This window comes from Danio aesculapii, chromosome 13 (assembly GCF_903798145.1).
Source record: "Danio aesculapii chromosome 13, fDanAes4.1, whole genome shotgun sequence".
Lineage (NCBI taxonomy): Eukaryota > Metazoa > Chordata > Actinopteri > Cypriniformes > Danionidae > Danio > Danio aesculapii.
This window is the reverse complement of record NC_079447.1, coordinates 49,101,702-49,126,717: the sequence shown is the minus strand read 5'-3', so window position 1 is coordinate 49,126,717 and position 25,016 is coordinate 49,101,702. Positions and strand designations below refer to the sequence as shown.

General features: G+C 34.5%; 2 protein-coding genes across 2 annotated transcripts in view; both read left to right on the top strand.

Annotated features, from left to right (window-relative positions):
- The window catches only part of sft2d1 (SFT2 domain containing 1), a 40,198-nt gene extending 31,697 nt beyond the window's left edge, over positions 1–8,501 (top strand). Inside the window, exon 8 of the mRNA XM_056471289.1 lies at positions 6,944–8,501. Within this exon, the coding sequence (XP_056327264.1) occupies positions 6,944–6,983 (40 nt within the window). The 3' untranslated portion in view covers positions 6,984–8,501. The remainder of the gene's footprint in view (positions 1–6,943) is intronic.
- A 4,908-nt stretch (positions 8,502–13,409) lies between these two features.
- Positions 13,410–15,170, top strand: prr18 (proline rich 18). Its single transcript, XM_056470903.1, has one exon. The coding sequence runs from the start codon at positions 13,509–13,511 to the stop codon at positions 14,268–14,270; it is 762 nt and encodes a 253-aa protein (XP_056326878.1). The 5' UTR covers positions 13,410–13,508; the 3' UTR covers positions 14,271–15,170.
- Positions 15,171–25,016: the final 9,846 nt, after the last annotated feature.

Sequence of the window (25,016 nt, the reverse complement as noted above, 5' to 3'; positions counted from 1 at the left end):
GTCCCTTTATTAATCTGGGGTCACCATAGCGGAATGAACCGCCAATTTATCCAGCATAAGGAAACACCCATACACTTGTCATTCACACACATATTTAGCTTACCCAATTCACCTATAGTGCATGTGTTTGGATTTGTGGGGGAAATCGGATCACCCAGAGGAAAACCTACGCCAACACTGGGAGAGCATGCAAACTTCATACAGAAATGCCAACTGACCCAGCCGAGGCTTGAACCAGCAACCTTCTTGCTGTGAGGCAACCGTGCTACCCACTGCAGCACAATGCCCCCAATAAATTGCAATTCAGAACGAAATTGTTTCATCGGACCCAGCAAGAACATTAAAAACATCAAACTATACTTTACTATAGTCACTAAAAAACATAATAAATAAACTTTTGTAATTTCATAAAGAAATAGAAATATATATATATATATAACCCAATTTAAAAAAAATCACAGAATACTTAAATAACTATTGCACTGTTTGTTATAAAAGGTATAATATTAACAATTTGTGCTAGTTTAGCAGTTTATAGATTTATTATTACTAGGGCCAGACGGTATCTGCGGACGTTTTTTGCTATTTCTGCTGAGAATTTTGGTAAAAATCTGCGGATTTCTGCGGAATTATTTTGGGAGAATCATACCTAAAACCTTAATATGTGAACTAAAATAATATCTTTTTAACTTTTATTTAATGTTTAAAATGCAAATCCAATTAGATCCACTTTATTTGGTAAACAAATCAAGTCTCTCATATAATAGATATACTAAAAGACAGAAAATATGACTTTACAAACTGCATTGTACATAAATCAGATGCATATTTTCATATTAGTCAATAATATTACTGTAATTAATTTAAAAAGTGAATAAATATAGATTTACACACATTTACTCTAGTAAATAAACAGAATTAATGATGGGCTAATAATCTGCGAAAATCTGTGGAAAGTCTGCGGAATTCTGCGCACAGAGATTCCGTGTCGGCCTTATTATTACAAACTAGCCATCAATAATATTTAAAATATGGTATTCTCATTCAAAAGTCAGGATGACAGGATAAAAACTATCACAAAATTAGAGGAGTTAAATTATTTATATTTTTTTTGAGACTGTTGAAATTTTTTTAAAGCAATAGTTCACTCAAAAATTAAATTTTATCACTATTTACGCCCCCTCAAATGGTTCCATACCTTTTGTAAACCTTCCAAAAAGAGGATATTTTGAAGAAAACGGAAAACCTGTTACCATTGACTTCCATAGTAGGAAATAAAATTTCAATGAAATTCAATGGTTACAGGTTTTCTGCATTTTCAAAAAATCTACAATTGTGTTCAACAGAACTCAAAGGTTTGAATCAAGTAAAGAATGAGTAAATGATGATGGAAATTATATTTTTTGGTGAACTTTTCCTTTATGATTGCGTGTCTGCCATAGACTGTAAAAGATATGGACGTAGTATCCGTGACGTCACCCATAGGTTTTTAAAGAGCGCAAATGAAGCTACAAGTAGGCGTGGCCAATCATCGTCATTTTGTTTGTGCGTCATTTTCCCAACCGGGGGATACCAAACAAGAGAAAAGAGGCAAAGCATGAGCGGAGCTACAGACGCCTGCTAACATTTTGCTTAGTTGGGGTTTTCTTTGGGAGAAACGCTTAATACTTCATTACCGCCGACTCGTTTGTGTTCTGACCACTTGTGCTTGGTTGTACACTATATCAATAAAGAGTTTAGTCTTTTAAAAACACTGTAGTAATACATTGAGCCATTAAACGTTGTTCTTATGATGTTTTTTCTACTGGAGGAAACACAAATTACTTCTAAATACTTCAAATTCTAGTCTGTTTTAGTAAATGCAAGGCTATTTATGAAATCCAGGCTTAACACTGTATGACAACATTTCAGATGACTGTTCTATAGCCTACAGATAATCAATATGTCAGATTTTGGAGTGCTTGTTAAAGAGAATTATTTATATATTTAAAAAAATATTGCATACAAATACATAAGTAAATAATTTCACTCACCTGGGAAATGGAGGCAAGTTGAATGGTTTGTGAGCACAATTTAGTGCACACCGCATGCCATATCATCTGATAATTGTAGGAAATAATTCCAAAAGGTAATTGACTGTGTAAAGCCACATAAAACAAAACAAAACAGAAATATGATGTATATACCGAGTTCAGCAGCTAATCAGCCGGAATCAGCTGAGGTAAAGTGACGGCGACCAGCGAGACCTAGCTGTGACTCAAGTCGCCACGCCCTTAATTATGCAGACTTAATATAAACGAAACAGATGAGTTTTTTAAAAATCCCCCCCACCACTGTTGTCATGAAGGGTAATATTAGCTACATGCACCTAAACCATCTTCTGTACCAGACTGTAAACATGTTTTTATCAGCTGTAAAATTGGCCAATTTACCATTGCAGTCAGTGGACATCTGTTGTTTCTGGAGCCACCCCCTAAAGGCGAGTCGATGAATTGCAGTTTCAATTACTTCCGTATTGACTTTTCAAGAGAGAGCGGGATGTTGCCGCTTTGTGTCCACCAAAAAGTTTTTGCGCTGTAGAAATGGTAGCACGGTTTAAAAACAACACAGTTTAAAAAAAAATAATTAACGTAATGTACAACAACTTGGCATTTTCAGTACACCTTTACATTACAAAAAAAGGAAACGGCTGCAAATAAAGAACAAATTACCTACATAAAATGTTACATAATAAATGGTCCCACTTTATATTAAGTGTCCCTAACTACTATGTACTTGCAACAAAAAATAAATACAATACTGTGTTTATAATGTATTTGAGATCACTTGTGGTGCTCTTGAGTTGGGATAGGGGTAGGGTTATGGACAGGTTTGATTTTAAGGGTGGGTTAAGGTATAGGGAATAGTCAACAGTGTATTTACAAATGTAATTACATACAGGTATTTAATCCAGCATAAGTACACAGTAAATGCATGTATTTACACAATAAGTACATTGTAACAAATGATTAATTTCGGTGTAAGTACATAGCAGTTAAGGACACTTAATATAAAGTGGGACCTAAGTAAAATAATACATAATTAAATAAAAGGACTAGGGGTTTTCCTGTAATTTATACATTCCCTTCGGCTTAGTCCCTTAATTAATCAGGGGTCACCACAGCGGAATGAACCACCAACTTATCCAGCATATGTTTTATACAGCGAATTCCCTTTCAGCTGCAACCCAGTACTGGGAAACACCCATACACACTCATTCACACACATACACTACGGGCAATTTAGTTAATTTAATTCACCTATAGCACATGTCTTTGGACTGTGGGGGAAACCGGAGCACCCAGAGGAAACCCACGCCAACACGGGGAGAACATGCAAACTCCACACAGAAATGCCAACTGGCCCAGATGGGACTCGAAGCAGTGACCTTCTTGCTGTGAGGCGACAGTGCTAACCACTGAGCCACCGTGTCACCTTATTAGTTGGTGTACATTGTCTTCTAAATGAAAAAAATGAATTATTTATTAGTCGTGTGGTCCTTAAGTTCCGGCTTATTCAGCCTTTTTCTGAAGGAAATCCACCCGCTGTGCTGGAAAGGCCGTAGCATCCGTTGCACCAATGTTTCATCAGAAAGCAGGGGGAGTTAATCATCATTTATTTATGTGCTGGATGTGCAGTGCTTTTAAGGCTAAACGCTAAACGCTCTCCTGATTGCGGCTGCTGTGTGGGTGCCTGCACCGCGGGAGGGATGAGGAACATCTACAGACGCTTGTCATTTCTATCTTCTTTCTTTCGTTATCTGATTCTCTTCTCTTCCTTTTTAACCTTGGCTGTTTTCACGCCTCCTCCACTTCCTGTGAATTTTGAGCGTGACAAAGTCTGCATAGCAACACATTTCGAGAGAGCGAGAGAAGGGTGGAGGCTGAGGCAAGGAGGCACGGTGACCTTGTTCTGCTGTTGCCTTGGAGACCGTGATGATTACCTCATCTTTACGCTCCAAATCAGAGACGTGTACAAATATGTCGTCTATTTGTTTTCATTATCTCAATTTATTTATTAACAGCTCTGCCATAATGCCATTGCTGTAGGTTTAAAGGGGTAGTTCACCTATAAAATTACAGTTTACATCCTCAAGTGGTTATAATGAGTTTCTTCTGTTGAACACAAAGGAAGATATTTTGAAGAATGTTGACTTCCATAGTAGGAAAACAAATACTATTGAAGTCATTGGTTACAGGTTTCCAACATTTCAATTCTTTAAAACATGAGAGAAATCAGAAATGTACACTTATGCGTGTGTGTTTGTTGGAAAACTAGTCTGTTTAAATGTTTTAAAGGAAATGAATGTGAATTAGAGTCATCACAATCTATCAAATATGCTAAAAGATTGTACGATGGCCAGCCGCAACGAAGGAGAAAAATTCCCCCATTACAAAGACTTAAATTCAATTGTAAAGGGATAGTTCATTAAAAAATTAAATGCATCACCCTTGACTTTTTTCCAAACTAGTTTGAGTTTTTTGGTTATGTTGAACGCAAAAGAAGATATTTTGAAGAATGTTGGAAACCTGCAACCATTGTTTTCTATAGTATTTTTTTTCTATTATGTAAGTTAATGGTTACAGGCTTCCATCATTCCTCGAAATATCTTCTTTTGCGTTGAACTGAAGAAAATAAACCTCATAAAGGTTTTGAATATTTTGATGACAGGAATTTTAGTTTTGGGTGATCGGTCTTTTTAAAACATTAGAGAAATGTAAATGTACACTTATATGTGTGCGTTTGTTGGAAAACTAGTCTGTTTAAATGTTTAAAAGGACATTAATGTGTATTAGAGTCATCTGGAAAAAGATTGTGCAGTGGTTACCCACCAAAACAAAATAAAATATGCAAGAGCTTCACCCAGCCACAGTGAAGGAGAAGAATCTCCCAATACATAGACTTAAATTCAATTTTTAAAGGGATAGTTCACCCGAAAATTAAATATACTCAACCTTGACTTGTTGCAAACTAGTTTTTTTTTAGTTTGTTGTTGTTTTGTTGAACACAAAGGAAGATATTTTGAAGAATGTTGGAAACCTGTAACCATGGACTTCCATAGTATTTTTTCCCCACTGTGGAAGTCAATGGTTACAGATTTCCAACATTCTTCAAAATATCTTCTTTTTTGTTCCACTGAAGAAAAACTCATAAAAGTTTGGAACATGTGTGAGTAAATGATGACAGGGTTTTTAATTTTAGGTGATCTATCTCTTTACAACATGAGAGAAATCTAAAACGTACACTTATATGCGTGTGCGTTTGTTGAAAACTAGTCGTTTTTAAATGTTTAAAAGGACATTAATGTGTATTAGAGTCATCACAATCTATCAAATATGCAAAAAGATTGTACAATGGTTGCCCCCAAAACAAAATAAAATAGGCAAGAGCTTCACCCAGCCACAAGGAAGAAGAAAAATCCCCCAGTACAAAGACTTAAGTTAAAGTTTAATGGGGTAGTTCACCCAAAATTTAAATATACTCACCCTTGACTTGTTTTGAGTTTGAGTTTAAACTAGTTTGAGTTTTTATTTGTTCTGTTGAACCCAAGGGAAGATATTTTGACGAATGTTGGAAACCTGTAACCACTGACATCCATAGTTTTTTTTTCCCACTTTGGAAGTCAATGGTTACAGGTTTCCAACATTCTTCAAAATATCTTCTTTTGTGTTTAACTGAAGAAAAAACACATAAAGGTGTGGAACAATTGTGAGTAAATGATGACAGGGTTTAAAATTTTTGGTGAACTGTCTCTTTAAAACATGAGAGAAATCTAAAATGTACACCTTATGTGTGCGTTTCTTAGAAAACTAGTCTGTTTAAATGTTTAAAAGGAAATTAATGTGAATGTGATTTAGTCGTCACAATCTATCAAGTCTGGAAAAAGATTGTGCAATGTTTGCCTGCCAAAACAAAATAAAATATGCAAGAGCTTCACCCAGTAAAGAAGAAACAACCCCTCAATACAAAGACTTAAATTCAATTTTAAAGGGATAGTTCACCCGAAAATTAAAAATACTTGACCTGACTTGTTCTAAACTAGTTTGATTTTTTTTATTTGTTCTGTTGAACACAAAGGAAGATATTTTGAAGTATGTTGGAAACCTGTAACCATTGACTTCCATAGTATTTTTTCCTACTATGGAATTCAGCAATTATTCAAAAGGTGTAGAACATGTGCGAGTAATTGATGACAGTACTTTTAATTTTAAGTGATCTGTCTCTTTAAAACAAGAGAGAGATGTAAAATGTACACTTAAGTGTGTGCGTTTGTTGGAAAACTAGTCTGTTTAAATGTTTAAAAGCAATTGAAAATCTATCAAATCTCTAAAATCTATTAAATGTGGAAAAAGATTGTGCAGTGGTTACCTACCAAAACAAAATAAAATATGCAAGAGCTTCACCCAGTAAAGAAGAAAAGAATCCCCCAGTACAAAGACTTAAATTCAATTTTAAAGGGATAGTTCCCTCGAAATTAAATATTCTCACCCTTGACTTGTTCCAAACTAGTTTTGAGTTTTTATTTGTTATGTTGAACACAAAGGAAGATATTTTAAAGAATGTTGGAAACCTGTAACCATTGACTTCCATAGTAGGAAAAAAAAATACTATGGAAGTCAATGGTTACAGTTTTCCGACATTCTTCAAAAGATCTTCTTTTGCGTACAACAAACAAACTTATCAAGTCAACAGTAAGTAAAGGATGGCCGAATTTACATTTTGTGTGTGAACCATCCCTTTAAGGTAATAAACAATGCTAACAATCAAGTTATGGGTTTATGCAGGATTAAGTATGAATATCTATCCATCTGTTACAGTGGATTTAGCGGTGAGCCCCCACCCATATATAATACCCTTTATTGAAGCGTCAACCATAAACATAAATGTGTTGTTGTTTTCACAGGGACGCTGTTATCAAGTGCTTCACCACGTGTTTGAGCTAAAGAATCCAGTATTTCCATCTGAAGACGGGTCCTTCATAATGAGAGTAAACAAAAATCAAACAAGCAACAACTAAAAGGAATTGTTTTTCTCTTATTTTAGAACCTGCCACATTTCTTCATGACCTTTTCAAAAGCATTTCATATTTTGTCCTAATTTTAAGTGAATACTGAGTAAAATATAAGGGTTAGTTCACCCAAAACTGAAAGTCGCTCAATTTAACGCAGTGTTTCTCAACCACGTTCCTGGAGGACCACCAGCACTGCATGTTTTGGATGTCTCCTTTGTCTGTCACACCCATTACAGGTCTTTCGCTCTCTGCTGATGATCTGAATCAGGTGTGTTTGATTAAGGAGACAGGGAAAATGTGCAGAGCTGGTGGTCCTCCAGAAACGTGGTTGAGAAACACTGGTTTAATGAACTTTCACTTTTCACAAAGCAGTTCGAGTTGCTTTTTTATGTTGAACACAAAAGAAAGCTGGAAACCTGTAACCAATAACTTCACAGTATTTGGTTTTCCTACTATGGAAGTCAATGGTTACAGGGTTTTTAACATTTTCACACCTTCTTTAGTGTTCAACAGTAGAAAGAAACTCTGAGTAACTGTGAGTAAATAGTGAGAAAATGTTAATTTTAGGGTGAACTATCCCTTTAAGAGTGAATTTTTATTATTTGAATAAATTACAAGCCTTATTTTGTTTTATTTAATGTTTTATTTGCCGTTTGCGTATGCTGTTTTCCTTTCATTTCATAATCCGACACATTTTTCATCATCATGTTTAGTCATAATACACTACCTGACAAAAGATTTGTTGTCAATCCCAGTTGTAAGATCATCAAATAATAACTTGACTTCTAGTTGATCATTTGGATCGATCAGGTCGATTTATTTATTTTTTTTGATGAATCATCTGTTGAACTGCATCCCAATCATCACAAATACTGCAGAAGACCTATTTCTACCCGCATGGATTCAAGATTCTCACAGAAATCAGTCAAGTTTGGTGAAGGAAAAATCATGGTTTGAGGTTACATTTCAGTATGGGGCGGTGCGAGAGATCTGCAGAGTGCATGGCGACATCAACAGCCTGAGGTATCAAGACATTTGCTGCCCATTACATTACAAACCACAGGAGAGGGCAAATTCTTCAGCAGGATAGCGCTCCTTCTCATACTTCAGCCTCCACATCAAAGTTCCTGAAAGCAAAGAAGGTCAAGGTGCTCTAGGATTGGCCAGCCCAGTCACCAGGCATGAACATTATTGAGCATGTCTGGGGTAAGATGAAGGAGGAGGCATTGAAGGTGAATCCAAATCTTGATGAGCTCTGGGAGTCCTGCAAGAACGCTTTCTTTGCCATTCCAGATGACTTTATTAATCAGTGATTTGAGTCATTGCAGAGATGTATGGATGCAGTCCTCCAAGCTCATGATGGAGTCAGACACAATATTCATTCTGTTTCCACTGCAGCATGACCACATATTCTATACTGGACATTATTTCTGTTCAGTCACAAGACTTTAGTCTAAGTAAAGTCAGACCTTACTGTCCTAATGAAATCATGAATAATCAAGGCATGATCATATTTTATTTTGGTAAAATAAGCATAATCTAGAGGCCTTTTTCCTTTCATATAAGCCACTTCTGATACCAAATGATCAACTGGAAGTCAAGTTATTATTTGTTCTTCCTAAAACTTGGAAAAGCGACAAGACTTTTCTCAGGTAAAGCATAATACGTTTAACTTAATATAGTGTCAAATGTAATATATGCATATGCATTACATTCAATTCTTTCTATTTACATATTTTATGTAGGATAAATACTTAATAGCTAATATAATATACTGCCAGTACAAACAGAGTGCTAAAAAGTGCCTTTTCATGATGTTTATGAATGAAATAAAATACTACTGTTCGCTTTTGTACAGAAAAAATGCATTTCTACCAAATATATTAACAAGAAAAGAAGGAAAAAAGGTTTCACACGAGCCTGTGCACCAAATAAATAACTGCTTTGTTCATTTAACGTTTCGTACGTTCATTTATCTGCGTTTCAGGATGTTAATGTGTTATAATCTTCTGCCGGATGTGTTCAGTATAATGATGTATGTAATGCGCCAGCCCTAGGGCAACAGAGACAGCTGTCTAACTACACTGAATCTCAGGAGACAGCTGATTCTATCCCATTGTTTTTCGTTCTATCTTGTGTTTAATCTATTAAGCGTGTTGCTATTTAATAAACTAGTATAGGATCGATTCTATATGCATAATCAGGTTTGTTAGTTACCTCTGAGCATGTTTTTTTTTCATGACCTAATAACCTAGAGTGGCTGGTCTGTTTTTAGACTGCTTAGGCAAGGAGAGTGTGGTACCACGGATGCGGTTTCCATGACAACTGTGCGAGCGCTCCGTTTTCTTGAGCATCCCTCCTCCACTGTGCACGTGTCTGTAATTATTTTGATAAGAGTGTGAGTATATAGGTTTTTTTATATCATTAAAGGGATAGTTCACCCAAAATTTTAAATCACTCATCGCTTATGTTATGAATCGTTTATGGGTTTCTTTCTTCTATTGAATGCAGAAGAAGATATTTTGAGATCAATATGTAAACAGAGGCTATTGAAGGCAATGGTTAGTGGTTTCCAACATTTTTCGAAATGTCTCCTTTTGTGTTTAAGGGAAGGAAGAGATTCATAAAGGTTTGAAACAAGTAAATGATGATTTTTGGGTGAACTGTCCCTCAGAAAGCATTATAATTTAGCCAGGATATGAATTTTTGATATGTATATTGACTATTATTAGAATATTCTTGTTTATTAAAATTTTTATGGTTAATAACATTAAATAAACGGTCACATTAGACCAAAACAACATTTTAACAATGGCAAAGAGAAGAAAATAGTAATAATGAAAAAAGAAGGAAAAAATAATAATAATAAAATTAATAATAAATAAATCATGAATGAATAATAAAAATAATAATACATTTGAAAAAATATTTGTAAATGAATAATTAAAATAATAATAAATCAATAAATAAATGAATAAGAAAAATAATAAATCATTTTTAAAAAGAATGAAGATTTGTAAATTAAAATTAAGTAATATAATAATTAAGTTAATATTAATAAAAAATAATAATGCTACTTATAAATAATAATAAATTAATTAATTTATAATAAAAATAATAAATACATTGGAAAAAGATAATGAAGATTTGTAAATTAATAATCAAAAATAAATGAGTAAAATTAATAATAAATATTAATAATAAAAATAGAAATATTAAATGAAATTAATTTAACTAAAATATTTTTAAAGGTAATGAAGATTTTTAAATTACTAAGCAAAAATAAAATAAGAATAATGAAATGAATAATAATAATAAATAAATAAATATAAAATAAATTAATAAGGAAAAAAGTCATATAATACATATTTTTAAATATAATAATTTGTAAATTAAATAAATAAATTAAATTATAAATAAATTATAAATAATTATAAATAATAAATAAATTAAATATAAATTATTAATTAATTAACATGTCAGTTAAATTCATGTAAATTAAAATTAAATACATTTAATAATAAAAAATAATAATACATAAATAATAGTAGTAAAAATATCAATTATAAATAAATAATAAAAATAATAAAAGTATTTTTAAAGATAATGAAGAGTTGTAAATTAATAATCAGAAATAATTAATAATAATAAAAATAATAATAATACATTTTTCTAAATATTATGAAGATTTGTAAATTAATAATTTAAATTGAATTAATTTAATAAAATTAATAATAACAATAATACATAAATAATAGTATTAATAAGAAAAAATATTTTTAAAATATGAAGATTTGTAAATTAATAATTTAAATTAAATACATTTATTAATAATAATAATAATAATAACAGCAACAATAACACATTGCATGTGCTGTATATGCTATCAGAACATCTGAACAATTTACACTTGGCAGGACACCAGCAGCACCAGCTTGCTAACTCAGCTGACGCCATTAGGGATGAATGGACTAAATTAAGGCTTTCTACATTTTAACCATTCATTTACCAGGGAAAAAATGCTGTTTTTTATTATAACCATTTTAAAAAATAATAAACTATATAATTATAGCTTCAGCCTCATAATAACAGTAATATTTCCTTTCGTGACAGTATAAAGTCTTTTAATTTAGTTGAAACCCTCAGATTATTACTTCGAAGTATTTATTAAGATTAAATATGTGGACTAATCCCTCTGACTTGATTCTGAAGGCAATCTGTGGACATTGTTTGTGAAAATGAACATCTGTCTTTTGTGTGCCGCTTAACAGTAGGGATAAGCCTATTGATTTTTTACTCTGGGGCTGGGAGACTTCACAGCGCTGGGTGACAGAACAGCTGTCTCTTGTCAACTTATAAATGGCTGGAAAGGAGGGCGACAGATCAATAAGCATGGAGGCTGCTTGTCTTTAACCTCCTCTTTTCTAAGTCAAGGTCGCCGAGGAGAAAATATTGACAATCGGCATTTATAAAGTAGTGTTAGTTGGATTATAAAAGTCAACAACAGTGTTATTTAAACCCGTGGGTACTTCAAATGTTATTCAAGAGGAGAAAAAGCAAATGTTTGCTATTGACGCGACGTTGCGTTTTCAGTCACGCATGACAAAAATTGCGACTTTTTTTGCAGTTTGACGCAATTTCTAGAGGGGTTGAATAATAAATGAGAAAAGAGTGGGTTGTTTTTCCTACTGAGAGCTGATTGGATGTAATAAAGTATGCATTTTCAGTTAGAAAGATCTGGAAAAAGGTTTTAGAAGAGTTATTACAATCTAACAGACTCCTCATTCTCACCATTCTGTCTGTTGTCAAAACTGACAGCTGGAGGGGCGTGGTTAAGTGTTAGCCACGCCCAATAACTCAGACACACGTAATCAGAGAATTTAATAAATAATAGTAATAAAAAACTAAAAAAATAATAAAAATATATATTTTAAAAAGATAATGAAGATTTTGAAGTTAATAAAAGTGAACAAATAAAATAAGAAAAATACAATTATTAATAATAATAAATAAATAATTATAAAATTATAAATAATAATAAAAATGAAATGAAATAAATAAAGAAAGAAAATGTAATAAATAATAGTAATAAAAATAATAAATGAATAGTGAAAATAATAAAAATATATATTTTAAAAGATAATGAAGATTTGTAAATTAATAATCAAAAGTAAACAAATAAAATATGAATAATAAAATTATTAATAATAAATAAATGATAATAAATTTATTATAAGAAATAAATTAAATTAAATGAATAAAGAGAATTTAATAAATAATAGTCATAAAATAATAAATAAATAATACAAATATATATTTTTAAAAGATTATGAATATCTGTAAATTAATCAAAAGTAAATAAATAAATAATGTACAATAATAAAATTAATAATATAAATAAATAAATAAATCATAATAAAATTATAAATAAGAAACAAATGAAAAGAAATAAAATAAAGAGAATAAAAAATAGTAATAAAAGTATAAATAATAAATGACTAATAAAATAATAAAAATATATATTCTAAAAAGATAATGAAGATCTGTAAATTAATCATCAAAAGTAAATAAATAAAATAGGGATAATAAAAATGAATAATAATAATAACAATAAATAAGAAGAAGAAATAAATTCAAAGAAATAAAGAGAATTCAATAAATAATAGTAATAAAATAATAAATGAATAATAAAAATATATTTTAAAAAGATAATGAAGATCTGTAAATAAATCATCAGAAGTAAATAAAATAATAATAAAATTAATAATAATATATAAATAAATAATAATAAAATTATAAGAAATAAATGAAATGAAATAAATAAATGACAGCTGGAGGGGTGTGGTTAAGTGTTAGCCCCGCCCAAAACCTCACACAGACGTCATCTGAGAATTTACCTGAAAACAAGCAGAAAGTGTTTTTCAGATTTCAATGTTCGCAATCATAAAACTAGCAATGTGAGCTAAAATCAATATGGGTAGTTTGGATTTCACGTCTACTTTTTATTAATTAGTTTTGTCATCATTTAAAATGCAGTAAATTGTTAAAACAAATGTACTTTTCTTAACCTCTTGTTATAAAAACTGCTGTAATATTGCATTTTCGAGCCAGATTCTCAAAACTGTCCTCTGGTTAGACTGTCTCGAGCATAGATCAATAGGAAAAGTGAAAGAATTGACATGAACAAGTGAACTAGACTGTATTATTGTAATGCAATAAAACCCCTTTAAGCTACACTTTAGCGGGTTCTTGTGTGAGCATGGCTTTGTTGTTATTACTTTTATGTTGTGGCCACGCCTTTTTCGCATGACACCATATAAAGCTGCGGAAGCCCCGCCTCCTGTCAGTCTAGCAGTAAACCGCGGAGCGCAGCGTCTGATATCCAAAGATCCGAGGCGAATGGACGCATTTCTCCCATCGATTACGCACAGATTTCTTCATTTTTTAAGTATCCAGGATGCCTTTTCCGCCTATAAACCTGCACTCGAGGATTACCTCCCCGAGAAAGGAGCTGTTCAGGAGGAAGAAGAGCAGAGATAACGTCGCTCCTCCTCAACAGCCGTTCAGTCAAAGGACAGGAGAGGACAAGGAATCGGAGAAAGATAAGCTCTCCACATCGTGGCCATCGTCCAATTTAAAGCAGCTGGGACGAAGCAAGCCGAGCAGAGTCCCTCTGGACCACGAGACGGACAGCAAGCACTCGTGGTTGAGCGTCCCCAAACCCTTGGCTACCTCATGCGAAAGCGTCCCGCGCTCCAGCTCTGGAGAGTCCAGCCATAAATACGCCTCCAGGACCTCTCTAGCGAAAGAAGAAGGCGAGCAGGAGATCCACTTCTCCCTCAGTCTGACCCCCGAAGCCATCCTAGTTATCCAAAAGCGCAATCTGGAGAAGCAGATGATGGCCAAGCAGAAGTGCTGCGCTTCCGCGGATTTGAGACACCGACGGGTTTTCCCATCCAAGAGAGCGCAGGGAGGCTCTAATAATAAGAGCTCGGGCCCTGTGGCTAAACTGGACGGGTCCAATGACATTAGCGCCATCGTGAAGATCTCCCTGCTCAATGATCAACACAAATACGACGATGTGGAGTACGAAGAGGAGGACGGAGATGTGGACGAGACTGTGATGAGGAAATGTAAAGAGTGGCTTAAAGGTGTGGAGAGTGCTGCTGCCTTTGGGAAAGTCGATAAGCTGTCGTCTTTGCCTCATCTTAAAAGTTGATCATCTCAACTAGCTAACCACAAAATAAGAGAAAGGCCCACTGTGAAAACTTCAGGCCATGAATTATGTGTCAAACGCAAAAGTCACCTATAGAAATTCTGCTTTCCAGGGGTCACAGGACGCGTTCTTGCTTTGAAATCAGCTGGACGGATTGCGTCGATGTCTGTGGATAAGGTGTTTGTAGCCTATATGTTTTTTTAATTGGACACTGTCTTAAAATGCAAGGCCAATTTCCATTGGATGAATGTATACATAGAGCAAGGGGGAAAACAAATTTCTGTGTTTGCAACAATGGACTATATATATATATATAATATATATATATATATATAAGCCCATATATATAAAGGATTATACTCCTGTTACAATTTTGAACGCAAGAACGCGTCCTATGCGTAAATGCGTAAATACACTCAGCTGATGGGCTGACTGGAATGTTTTCTGCACCGAGACGTATAGGCTATTGGTGATCACTCAGAGAATTTCGTTTATTTTATTTGCAGGTGACCTTTACACGTTGACTGAGAAACAGTAGTGTTTTTTTTGCACATCGCTATTGTTTTCACTTTGATAGACTGAATGAACGATGCCGGCTATGTTACAAACTGTGGACAATGTCGATCGTGGAAATGCATCCCGAGGATCTGATCTTTCCTTTGTGCCAGAAAACAAAAGATGTCAAAGGCGACACTGTCTGAGAGCCTTAGAACGAACACTTACTTAATAGCCTATATGAGACCTGTTAAAAGTTTGCCTATAGGCTAATATAAACTGTTTGATCGACAAAACCAGCTGTGTACAGTATTTATTTTGCCATGTGGAGGTGTGTTTATATGCTGTGTGTTGTTCCAAGTCATTTTTAAGGATTCTGGTAATAAAACTGAAAAGATTATAATGGCATTTCTTGAAACCTTTACAAATTGGTGTATGCCTATGAGCTTATATGTGATTTTATTTATAGGCCTTTTTATTTTTTTTCTGATTGGTTCTGTGGTCCATATGCTGTTTTTTTTCTAAACAATCCTACAGGAGTTTCCTATAGTTGTTTACAGTTGAAGTCAGGGGCCCTATAGGCAACTCCAGACATGGGGCTCAAGCCCAGATGCATCCTTTCTACTTTTGTTTAATTTGTATTTATTTTGCTGTTTTTTTATTACTCAAACTTCTTTTCTATGTTTTATCTTAATGCAATCTTTGCATTTTAAATGAAATGATTAGTTGTCTTAAAATGAATTTACAATACAAAGTAGTGTGTGTGTGTGTGTGTGTATATATATATATATATATATATATATATATATATATATATATATATATATATATATATATATATATAATTATTTTTTTATTTTTTTTTTAGACATTTGACTGCTGAACTGCTCTATGATTGGGGTGGTGGATATTTTATTTTATAATATTATTACATAACATCACATTATTATAATAATAGCCTATTATATTTTAGTGTAAATGAAATAATATTTAATTATGGAAAAACTTTTCTAACTATAAAAAATTTGAAAGAAAACGATGGTTGTTTAGGTATATTTTTTACTTATTCATTGGGGGCTCTCTTATTGGTTAAATCTGCCCTGTGTATACCCCCCCCCCCCCCATTTCTTTCTTAACGGAAAGACATTTCTAAACATACTGTAATTAATAGGCCTAACTAATTTCTAATAACTGATTTCTTTTATCTTTGCCATGATGACAGTAAATATTTGACTAGATACTTTTCAAGATACTATTCAGCTTTAAAGTTTAATTTAAAGCCTTATATTATTGTAAAAGATGGTTTGTTTTCCCAGTGTTGGGTTGCGGCTGAAAGGGCATGCGTAAAACATATGCTGGATAAGTTGGCGGTTCATTCCACTGTGGCGACCCCTGATTAAGGGACTAAGCCCTTACTAACAGAAAATAAATGAATGAAGATGGTTTGTTGTGACTGTAGCTAATAAAAAAAAATTGCTTAAGGGGGCTAACAATATTGACCTTGAAATGGTATAAAAAAAAAATTAAAAGCTTTCTCCAGTAGAAAAACTATTTTAGGAAATACTGTGAAAAATTCCTTGATCTGTTAATCATCATTTGGGAAATATTTGAAAAAGGAAAAAAAATAATAGGAGTGCTAATAATTTTGGCTTCAACTGTATACTAAATTCTATATCTTAACATGATCAGTTTTAAGGATAGCATAGAAAAGAAACGCATAGCAAGCGCTTGCTAATGACATCGTGACCTGTCAAGTAGACTCGATTCCTTACAAATTCGTTAATTAATGGTTTATTAATTGGGTAAAACCTGAGTACGAGAAGACTACAACGATCAAAAAAGTGTAATGAATGGGTTATAAGCTGTCAAAAGGACTGAGGTTGTGAAAGCTCGCTCTATGGCAACGATAGGCTAGTCACTGCTTTGCTCTCTTTCTGTGGAGTAGCTAGCTGTCACCATGGAGACGAGTTTGACGCTACATCAAGAAAACGGCTAATTCTTCAGGTTTAGGAATGTACTTAGATTTTGACATTAAATAACGTAATTAAAGTATCGTTTGTAATTATAAACTGTTAGAAATGCGTTTACACGACTGATACTTGTGTACTAGTTAATTTATAATAACATTAAAAGCTTCAGAGAGCTGATTTCTCTCGCTGAACTGGTAAGTCTTTTTTAATTTTGGGATTATCTTCATTGTCTGTGCGATTTTAACGTTTAAGTATTTATATTTCGTGTATTTTAACTACAGAATAATTAATGCAGGTGGTTTAAACTTAATTTATTCACCCATAGTGACATATAACTGCAAAAAAGTGTTTCTATGGATGCCAAATTGAAGCACATCGTGCATTAAAAACTCAAAATGTCCACGTCTTATGTTCATAGTCCGCTGGTCTGATTTTGGCAATGAAAACTGAAGAAATTCATCATGAAAGCTCGCTTCCACCTATTTTGGACTCTTATCAGTCAGCACTATGTCCAGAAAAGGTTTGTGTTTAATAATACTATTATATTGGATGGAATACATTAATTCAAACACTATAATGCAATGTTTCACATGAATTAACAACAAAAAACAGGTTTTCCCCTAATTTCAGGTTTTATCTGTCTTAAAAAGTCTCACTTCACCAATCCACAATTTAAGTGTACTTGAAAGGTCTTAATTTAGAGCAGAAAGACTTAAATTCATAAAGTGGAATTAAAAATGTTGATCGCATTGAAATCCATAAATACATACATAAGTAAGTATGAATTTATTAACTTCAAAGCATATGTATGTGTATATATAATATTAAAACATTCTTAAAGGGGTGGATCACCCAAAATCAAAAAATTCATCTTTCACTTATTCCCAAAATGTTTTCCTCCTTTATGAAATGAAATGCAGAGTGTTATCATATTAGACAAAATTCCATCTCTAAATGTTTGTAAAATCTTTTGAAGCTTTAAATCATTACCTGGAAGAATCATGTGAATGTTTTGTGTCAATTTTATCACGTGATATTTTATGTGTCTAATTTTGTATCTGAAACTATGCATATCTCGATGGAAAATTCCTGGTAAAATAAAGGATAAATAAATGTTTGAGTTTCTTCCGTCGGTCGAACAACAAAATTATATACTAAGAATATTGGAAACCTGTAAACATTGACTTCTATAGTATTTGTTTTTCCTATGGAAGTCAATGGTTACAGGTTTCCAGTTTTTTTTAAAGTGAAGTTTAATTATAAACAAATTTCGAGAGGATCACGTGCTTATGATTGCTAGCGGCTGGATCCGCATTATCCAATTCTCAATGCACCAATCAGACGACTCCTAAGCTACTACAAATACCCTGGGTTACGTACCACTGCTATCTTCGTTTTGAAGAATCCCCCCATCCACCCCTACTCCTCCTTCTTCCTAGATGGGTAACACGGTGGCCCAGTGCTTAGCACTGTTGCCTCACAGCAAGAATCTCTCTGGTTCCAGGCTTTACCAAACCAGCAGACATTTCTGTGCAGAGTTTGCATTTTCTCCCCGTGCTCACGTGGGTTTCCCCCGGGTTCCCCGGTTTCCTCCCACCGTCCAAAAAACATGCAACATAAGTTAATTGACTAATCCAAACCGGCACTATAGACATGCTCCTAGTAAATGGTTATCTCTCAAGAGCAATCACTGGCTGTTCATTGGTTATTACAGCGGGGGAGTTTTCGAGATCTACCTGAGCTCAAACTCCCCTCTCGCCTTGCAACGGGAGGGAGCCCCGGGCTCGAGGATCTTATGAGCTCAGGGCTCAGCATGCCAAACAAGCTTATAATTAATCATCAGCTAAGTGTGAACTCTTGAAAGATCTTTTTTTGTGTTCAAGAGTAGAAAGAAACCACTTGAGGGAGAGAAAATAGTGAATAAATTGTAATTTGGGGTGAACCATTACTTCAACTAAAAATACGTTTACTGGAGTTAAGTTGTTTTCTGAGATATATTCTAAAATTATATAAAGTTTGTTTATATTTAAGCAAGAAAGCAATCTGTCATATATGGTATAGGTATAACAATTATTTCCTGATTGAAACCAGCAGTTATTTGTTCTTATTTTAATTACACAAAGGGAGTATTTTTAGTAGTGCCAAATAGATCAATTTTTACTAAAGAACCCTGCATTGTGTAGAGCAGTGTTTCCCAACCCTGTTCCTGAAGGCACACCAACAGTGCTCATTTTCAACCTCTCCCTAATCAAACACACCTGAATGTGACAGGAATGCTTATCATAACATCAGAAGAGACTCCAACACCTGAAGTTAATGGGTCAGAAAAGGGAGACATCCAAAATATGTACTGTTGGTGTGCCTCCAGGAACAGGGTTGGGAAACACTGGTGTAGAGTATCTCATCAACCTTTTTAATTGATCTCAAGAAGTTGTTAAAAACTGCATGATAAATTCACATCCAAACAAACAAAACAGCGTATATTATTATAATATATTTTTTACATGGGGCAACACGGTGGCTTAGTGGTTAGGACTGTTGCCTCACAGCAAGAAGGTCACTGGTTCGAGTCTCAGCTGGGCCAGTTGGCATTTCTGTGTGGAGTTTGCATGTTCTCCTCATGTTGGTGTGGGTTTCCTCTGGGTGCTCCGGTTTCCCCCACAGTCCAAAAACATGTGGTACAGGTGAATTGGATAAACTAAATTGGTCGTAGTGTATGAGTGTGTGTGTGTGTGTGTGTGTGTGTGTGTGTGTGTGTGTGCGCACATGTGAAAGTGTATGGGTGTTCCCAGTACTGGGTTGCAGCTGGAAGGGCATCCACTGTGTAAAACGTATGCTGGATAAGTTGGCGGTTCATTCTGCTGTGGCGACCCCTGATAATTAAAAGGACTAAGGTGAAGGAAAATTAATGAATGAATGAATTTTTTCTCATGATTTAATTATTGTTTTGGTTAGGTGTTTGCTTCGAAAAACTATAAATATCTTGGTATATATGATCTTGAGGAGAAATATGTAAATGAGTGAATTAATACCAAAAAAAAAGTGTATAATGTGGACTCCAAGTTAATGGTTCCTCAGACACACAATCAAGCTCCACATTTGTCTCAATTCCTTCAGTTCACTGCTTTGGTTCAAAGTGACTGATCAGCTTACATCATCTCTGAAACTCATACAATCCCATTTTTGTGTCGTGTTCCTCATTATGGAAAACAGAAGACCAGGGAAAGTATAAATGGACAACTGTTGTTTTGGTTTCCCGGGATACAACCAGCAACACAGACCACAGGTCACCTTCACAAGTTCCTCTGAATAGTCAAAGGCTTACAAACGTCACACATTCATTATCCTATTATGTTAGGTTCTTTGTACTTCCGTATTATTAAAAAAAAATCTGGACTAGTTTTCTGGCTCAAGAGGCCCTTAGATTGTTGTTGTGGTGAAAAAGAACATTCTTGACTGAATCGAAATGGTCATTTTGACCCTATCAAGCATAGCTCAGTCTGATGGAGTGATATAGTGCTGGGAAAGTTCTAATACAGATTTTGTCTGTATTATAGAGATATCTCTATGAACATTTTCTAAACAAATATTATTTGTCAATCATTTGCTAGTTTTAGCAAAATGTAAACATTTACTGAATTATTTTCCCCCAATTACTGGACTTTCACTATGATTTTCAAGCAAACTTACGCTCAAAAATGACATTTGCTGTTTGTTCATTCATTCATTCATTTTCTTTTCGGCTTAGTCCCTTTTTTAATCAGGGTTAACCTGGGTTACACACTCATTCACACACATACACTACGGCCAATTAAGTTTATTCAATTCACCTATAGCATATTTTTGGACTTGTGGGGGGAAACTGGAGCACCCGGAGTAAAGCCACGCCAACACGGGGAGAACATGCAAACTTCACACAGAAATGCCAACTGGCCCAGTCGGGACTCAAACCAGTGATCTTGCTGTGAGGCGATAGTGCTAACCACTGAGCCACCGTGTCACATGCTGTTTGTTAAAACCACTTGTTTAATTTTTTAGGGACAACTTTCAGTAATTGTTTTGTAATCAATTCATTTGATTTGGTAAAAGCAAGTAGGCTAACTTAATGTATCATGTGGCGGCACAGTGGTTCAGTGGTTAGTGCTGTTGCCTCACAGCAAGAAGATCTCTGGTTCGAGTCCTTTTGGGTCAGGTGGCATTTGTGGAGTTTGCATGTTCTCCCCGTGTTGGCGTGGGTTTCCTCTGGGTGCTCCGGTTTCCTCCAATTTCCAAAGACTTGCGCTATTGATATTGATATGACATATTAAATTGTAATCAATCTTCCTGTTACAATCTTTGCCGTTCTCTAAATTTGATCACTGCGTTTTTCACTAAATAAAGTGTTTTTTATTGTGCGGTAGCTGTTTTTGTAAAACACACTATTGCCACAAATGAATTTATTATGAATTTTGAACGATAAAGATGATGCCATTTCAAGAGCTTATTAATGAATATAACTTTTGTCTCCGTTCTACATTGATTTAAATTTTAATTTTGGCCATATTGCATGGTGATCTAGAGGTGCAAGTAGGTATACTGCAACCCTGGACAAATCATCATTATACTCACTTATGAATATAAATTGATGTAGTTTCAAAAACATTGAATGTGATGGTATTTTATTTGTTTTATGCACAGAAGCATAATATAAGATTTTATGATTTTTATATAGGGAATATATATATATATATGTATACAGTGCATCCGTAAAGTATTCATAGCACTTCACATTTTCCACATCTTTTTGTTACAGCCTTATTCCAAAATGGATTAAATTGATTTATTTACTCTAAATTCTCCACACAATACCCCATAATGACAATGTGAAAAGGATTTTTTGAAACTGTTGCAAATTTATTAAAAATAAAAAACCTGAAAAAATAAGGATTTCACAATCAATGAAGTATTCACAGCCTTTGCTCAATACTTTGTTGATGCACCTTTGATATGATGCCACATGCTTGGTACACCTGTCTTTGGGAATTTTTGCCCATTCCTCTTTGCAGTACCTCTCAAGCTCAGGTTGGATGGAAAGCGACTGTGTACAGCATTTTCAGATCTCTCCAGATACGTTTAATAGGATTTAGGTCTGGGCTCTGGCTTGTGAAGGCCCTTCTTCCCAATCACTCAGCTTAAATGGCCGGCCAGCTCTAGGAAGAGTCGTGGTGGTTCCAAATATCTTCCATTTACGGATGATGGAGTCCACTGTGCTCATTGGAACTTTCAGAGCAGCAGAAATTTTACTGTAACCCTCCACAGTCTTGTGCCTCAAGACAATCCTGTCTCGGAGTTCTCAGACAATTCCTTTGTCTTCATGCTTGGTCTTGCTTAGACATGCACTGTCAACCCTGGGACCTTATATAGACAGGTGTATGCCTTTTCAAATCATGTCCAATCAACTAAATTTACCACAGGTGAACTCCTATTAAGCTGCTGAAACATCTCAAGAATGATCAGTGGAAACAGAATGTACCTGAGCTCAATTTAGAGCTTCATGGCAAAGGCTGTGAATACTTATGTACATGTGATTCTTCAGGTTTTTTATTTTTAATAAATTCGAAAAAGTCTAAAGAACTCAATTAGTCTGATCAGGTGTGTTTAATTAGGGTTGGAACTAAACTATGCAGAACTGCGGCCCTCCAGGAACTGGCTTTGACACCTGTGATTTAGAAGGTGCACCCAGATAAAAGTTCTGCTTTCCCAATTGCTCTTGTTATGCCTTTTAATATGATTAAAAAAACAACAATCTGGTAAAAATCACACTCATTGCTCAACTCAGCTTTTGTCTTTGCCTGTTATTTAGCACCATCACTGCCATTTCATATCCTGTATTTTTCTGATCCTGTTTATCTGGTCATTTATATACACTTTATAACATTCACAAATCAGATTTCCATTTACATTTAACGTAAATTAAGCCTTTGCTAAATAGCTATAACGTAAAGCTATAACATCAAAGTGACTAATGTTCACTCATCAGAAGATTTAAAGCAGGGGTCACCAAACTTGTGTCCTGGAGGGCAGGTGTCCTTTAGGTTTGGGTTTAGCTCCAACTCTAATCAAACACACCTGAACAAGCTAATCAAGGTCTTACTAGGTATACTTGAAACACCCAGGCAGGTGTTTTGAGGCAAGTTGGAGCTAAACCCTGGAGGGACACCAGCCCTCCAGGACCGAGATTGGTGACCCCTGATTTAAAGTTTGTCTCGTAAAATATATAACTAGAGAATTATGTATTTAAGAATATTTTTCAATTGTATCTTTCTAAATAATATTATCACAGTAATTTAGGAAAATCAAAAACAAAACCAGATTTTTAACATTTGCACTTTTGTTACCCAGCTGTGTGAAACTGTCCAGCCTTAATTTATCATGGCTGACTCAGACAATGCTAAAGCTCCACTTCCCGCCATCCTTCAATGACATTTCCTTATTTAACAGACAAGAAAACTGTGTGGCCCTTCACCCTTCTCCTAGTGCTATGGCAACAATACTACTTAATAATGCCTTCTTCTAATTCTCTTTGTGAACGGCCATAAAGCATCTACTTCCTGAACTGGCTGAGCATTTAAAATGAAGGAATGTTTGCCAGCTGGCCTGGTTTTTACCTGTACTTATAAGAAAGAGAACCCATTCTTTTGTGATATTGTGTAGTACGGTCATTCTTTTTGGGATTATTTAATATTTGAGCAGTGCATGTACTTGAGATACACATATTTACAGAAGTATCAATATTTTTCTTTTAACTGGAAACACTTATAAACTTTACATATCAGTCAGAAATATATATTTCAGCCATGAGAACGAACAATGTCCCACAATACCTTTGATTTTGGGGAGGTTTGCATCAAAATTAGCATTAGTAATGTCACCCTGTGAGTTTTGATTTGGGTTAAGGTTGGGTCATTGGGCTGGCCACTCCATTAATCCTTCTTTGCCTGAAAGTGGTTGCCTGCTTGCATGCACTCACGCAGACACGCACACACACACACACACGCACGCACGCACACACGCACGCACGCACACACACACACACACACACACACACACACACACACACACACACACGCACACGCACACACACACACACTGTACACAGAAGTATCAATATTTTTTTCTTTAAACTAAAACACTCATATCCTTCAGTTCAACAAAGTCAACCAACATCTGGCATCTAGAAACATCTATTTCAGCCAGGAAAAATAAACGACGTCCTGCTTTTAAAACTGCATTTGTAATGTCACTTCTTGAGTTTTCATTTGGGTCGAGATCAGGGCATTGAGCTGGCCGCTCCATTGATAATTTTTTTGTGTGAAACCAAGTTGTTACTTGCTTGCTTGTGTATCTGGGGTTGTTGTATAGTTGAAATACTTATTTCAGGGAAATTTTCTCTTCGACATAGGGCAACTTAATTTATCCAAATATGTTATCGACTAAACTATGAATTTGTATGAATTAGCCTCTAAACTGACAAAACGTAAAATAGTTACGTTTCCTTGTGACATCTAGATCTGAAAAGAATAACTTTTCTAGAATAGTTAATTTTCATATTAGATTAATCAGTCCACATTGCTCTTTAGGCCAATCATTTGCCATCTTTGTAGATTGTTTAGCATCCACTGTAGCTGTACTTACAGGTAATTTTACTTTCTGGGTTTCCCGGAGGTGACAATTAGCTGGATATTTGCTGTCCTTACTAATCTTCGATCCATTTTTTTTTTTTTTTTAGAAATGTTCTGAATTCATCAAATATATGGGAGGAAACGAGCATCAAACTGCCAGTTAAACATTAGTCTGGATTCACAGGACATTATCTGCATGTGCTTCGGAACTTTCAAACAATTCAAGCTATGCAGGACACTGGCCCTCCAAGACAGAGTTTGGACACCCATGATATAAACCATAGACTAATCAATCATGATTATTTAACTCAGTTGAGTTTTTACCATTTCTGAATATATTTAGCTGATCTCCAGGTCTGGCCGGAGCACATTTAGCTTAGCTTAGTATAGATCATTGAATCAGATTAGACCATCAGCATCTCACTCTAATCTCTGTAGTTAGAAAATGAAAAGTTGCTATTTTCACAGTTGAGTGTGTGACATATTTAGCTGATCTCCGGAGTACTTTTAGCTTAGCTTAGCATAGATCATTGAATCAGATTAGACCATTAGCATCTCGCTCAAACCTCTTTAAAAAAAATGCAGGGTTGCTGCAGTTAACGTAACTAATTTAAGTAGACTGA

What these genes read in the sequence shown, in the direction of transcription:
- prr18 (XM_056470903.1), top strand. Translation starts at nt 13,509, where the DNA reads ATGCCTTTTCCGCCTATAAACCTGCACTCGAGGATTACCTCCCCGAGA.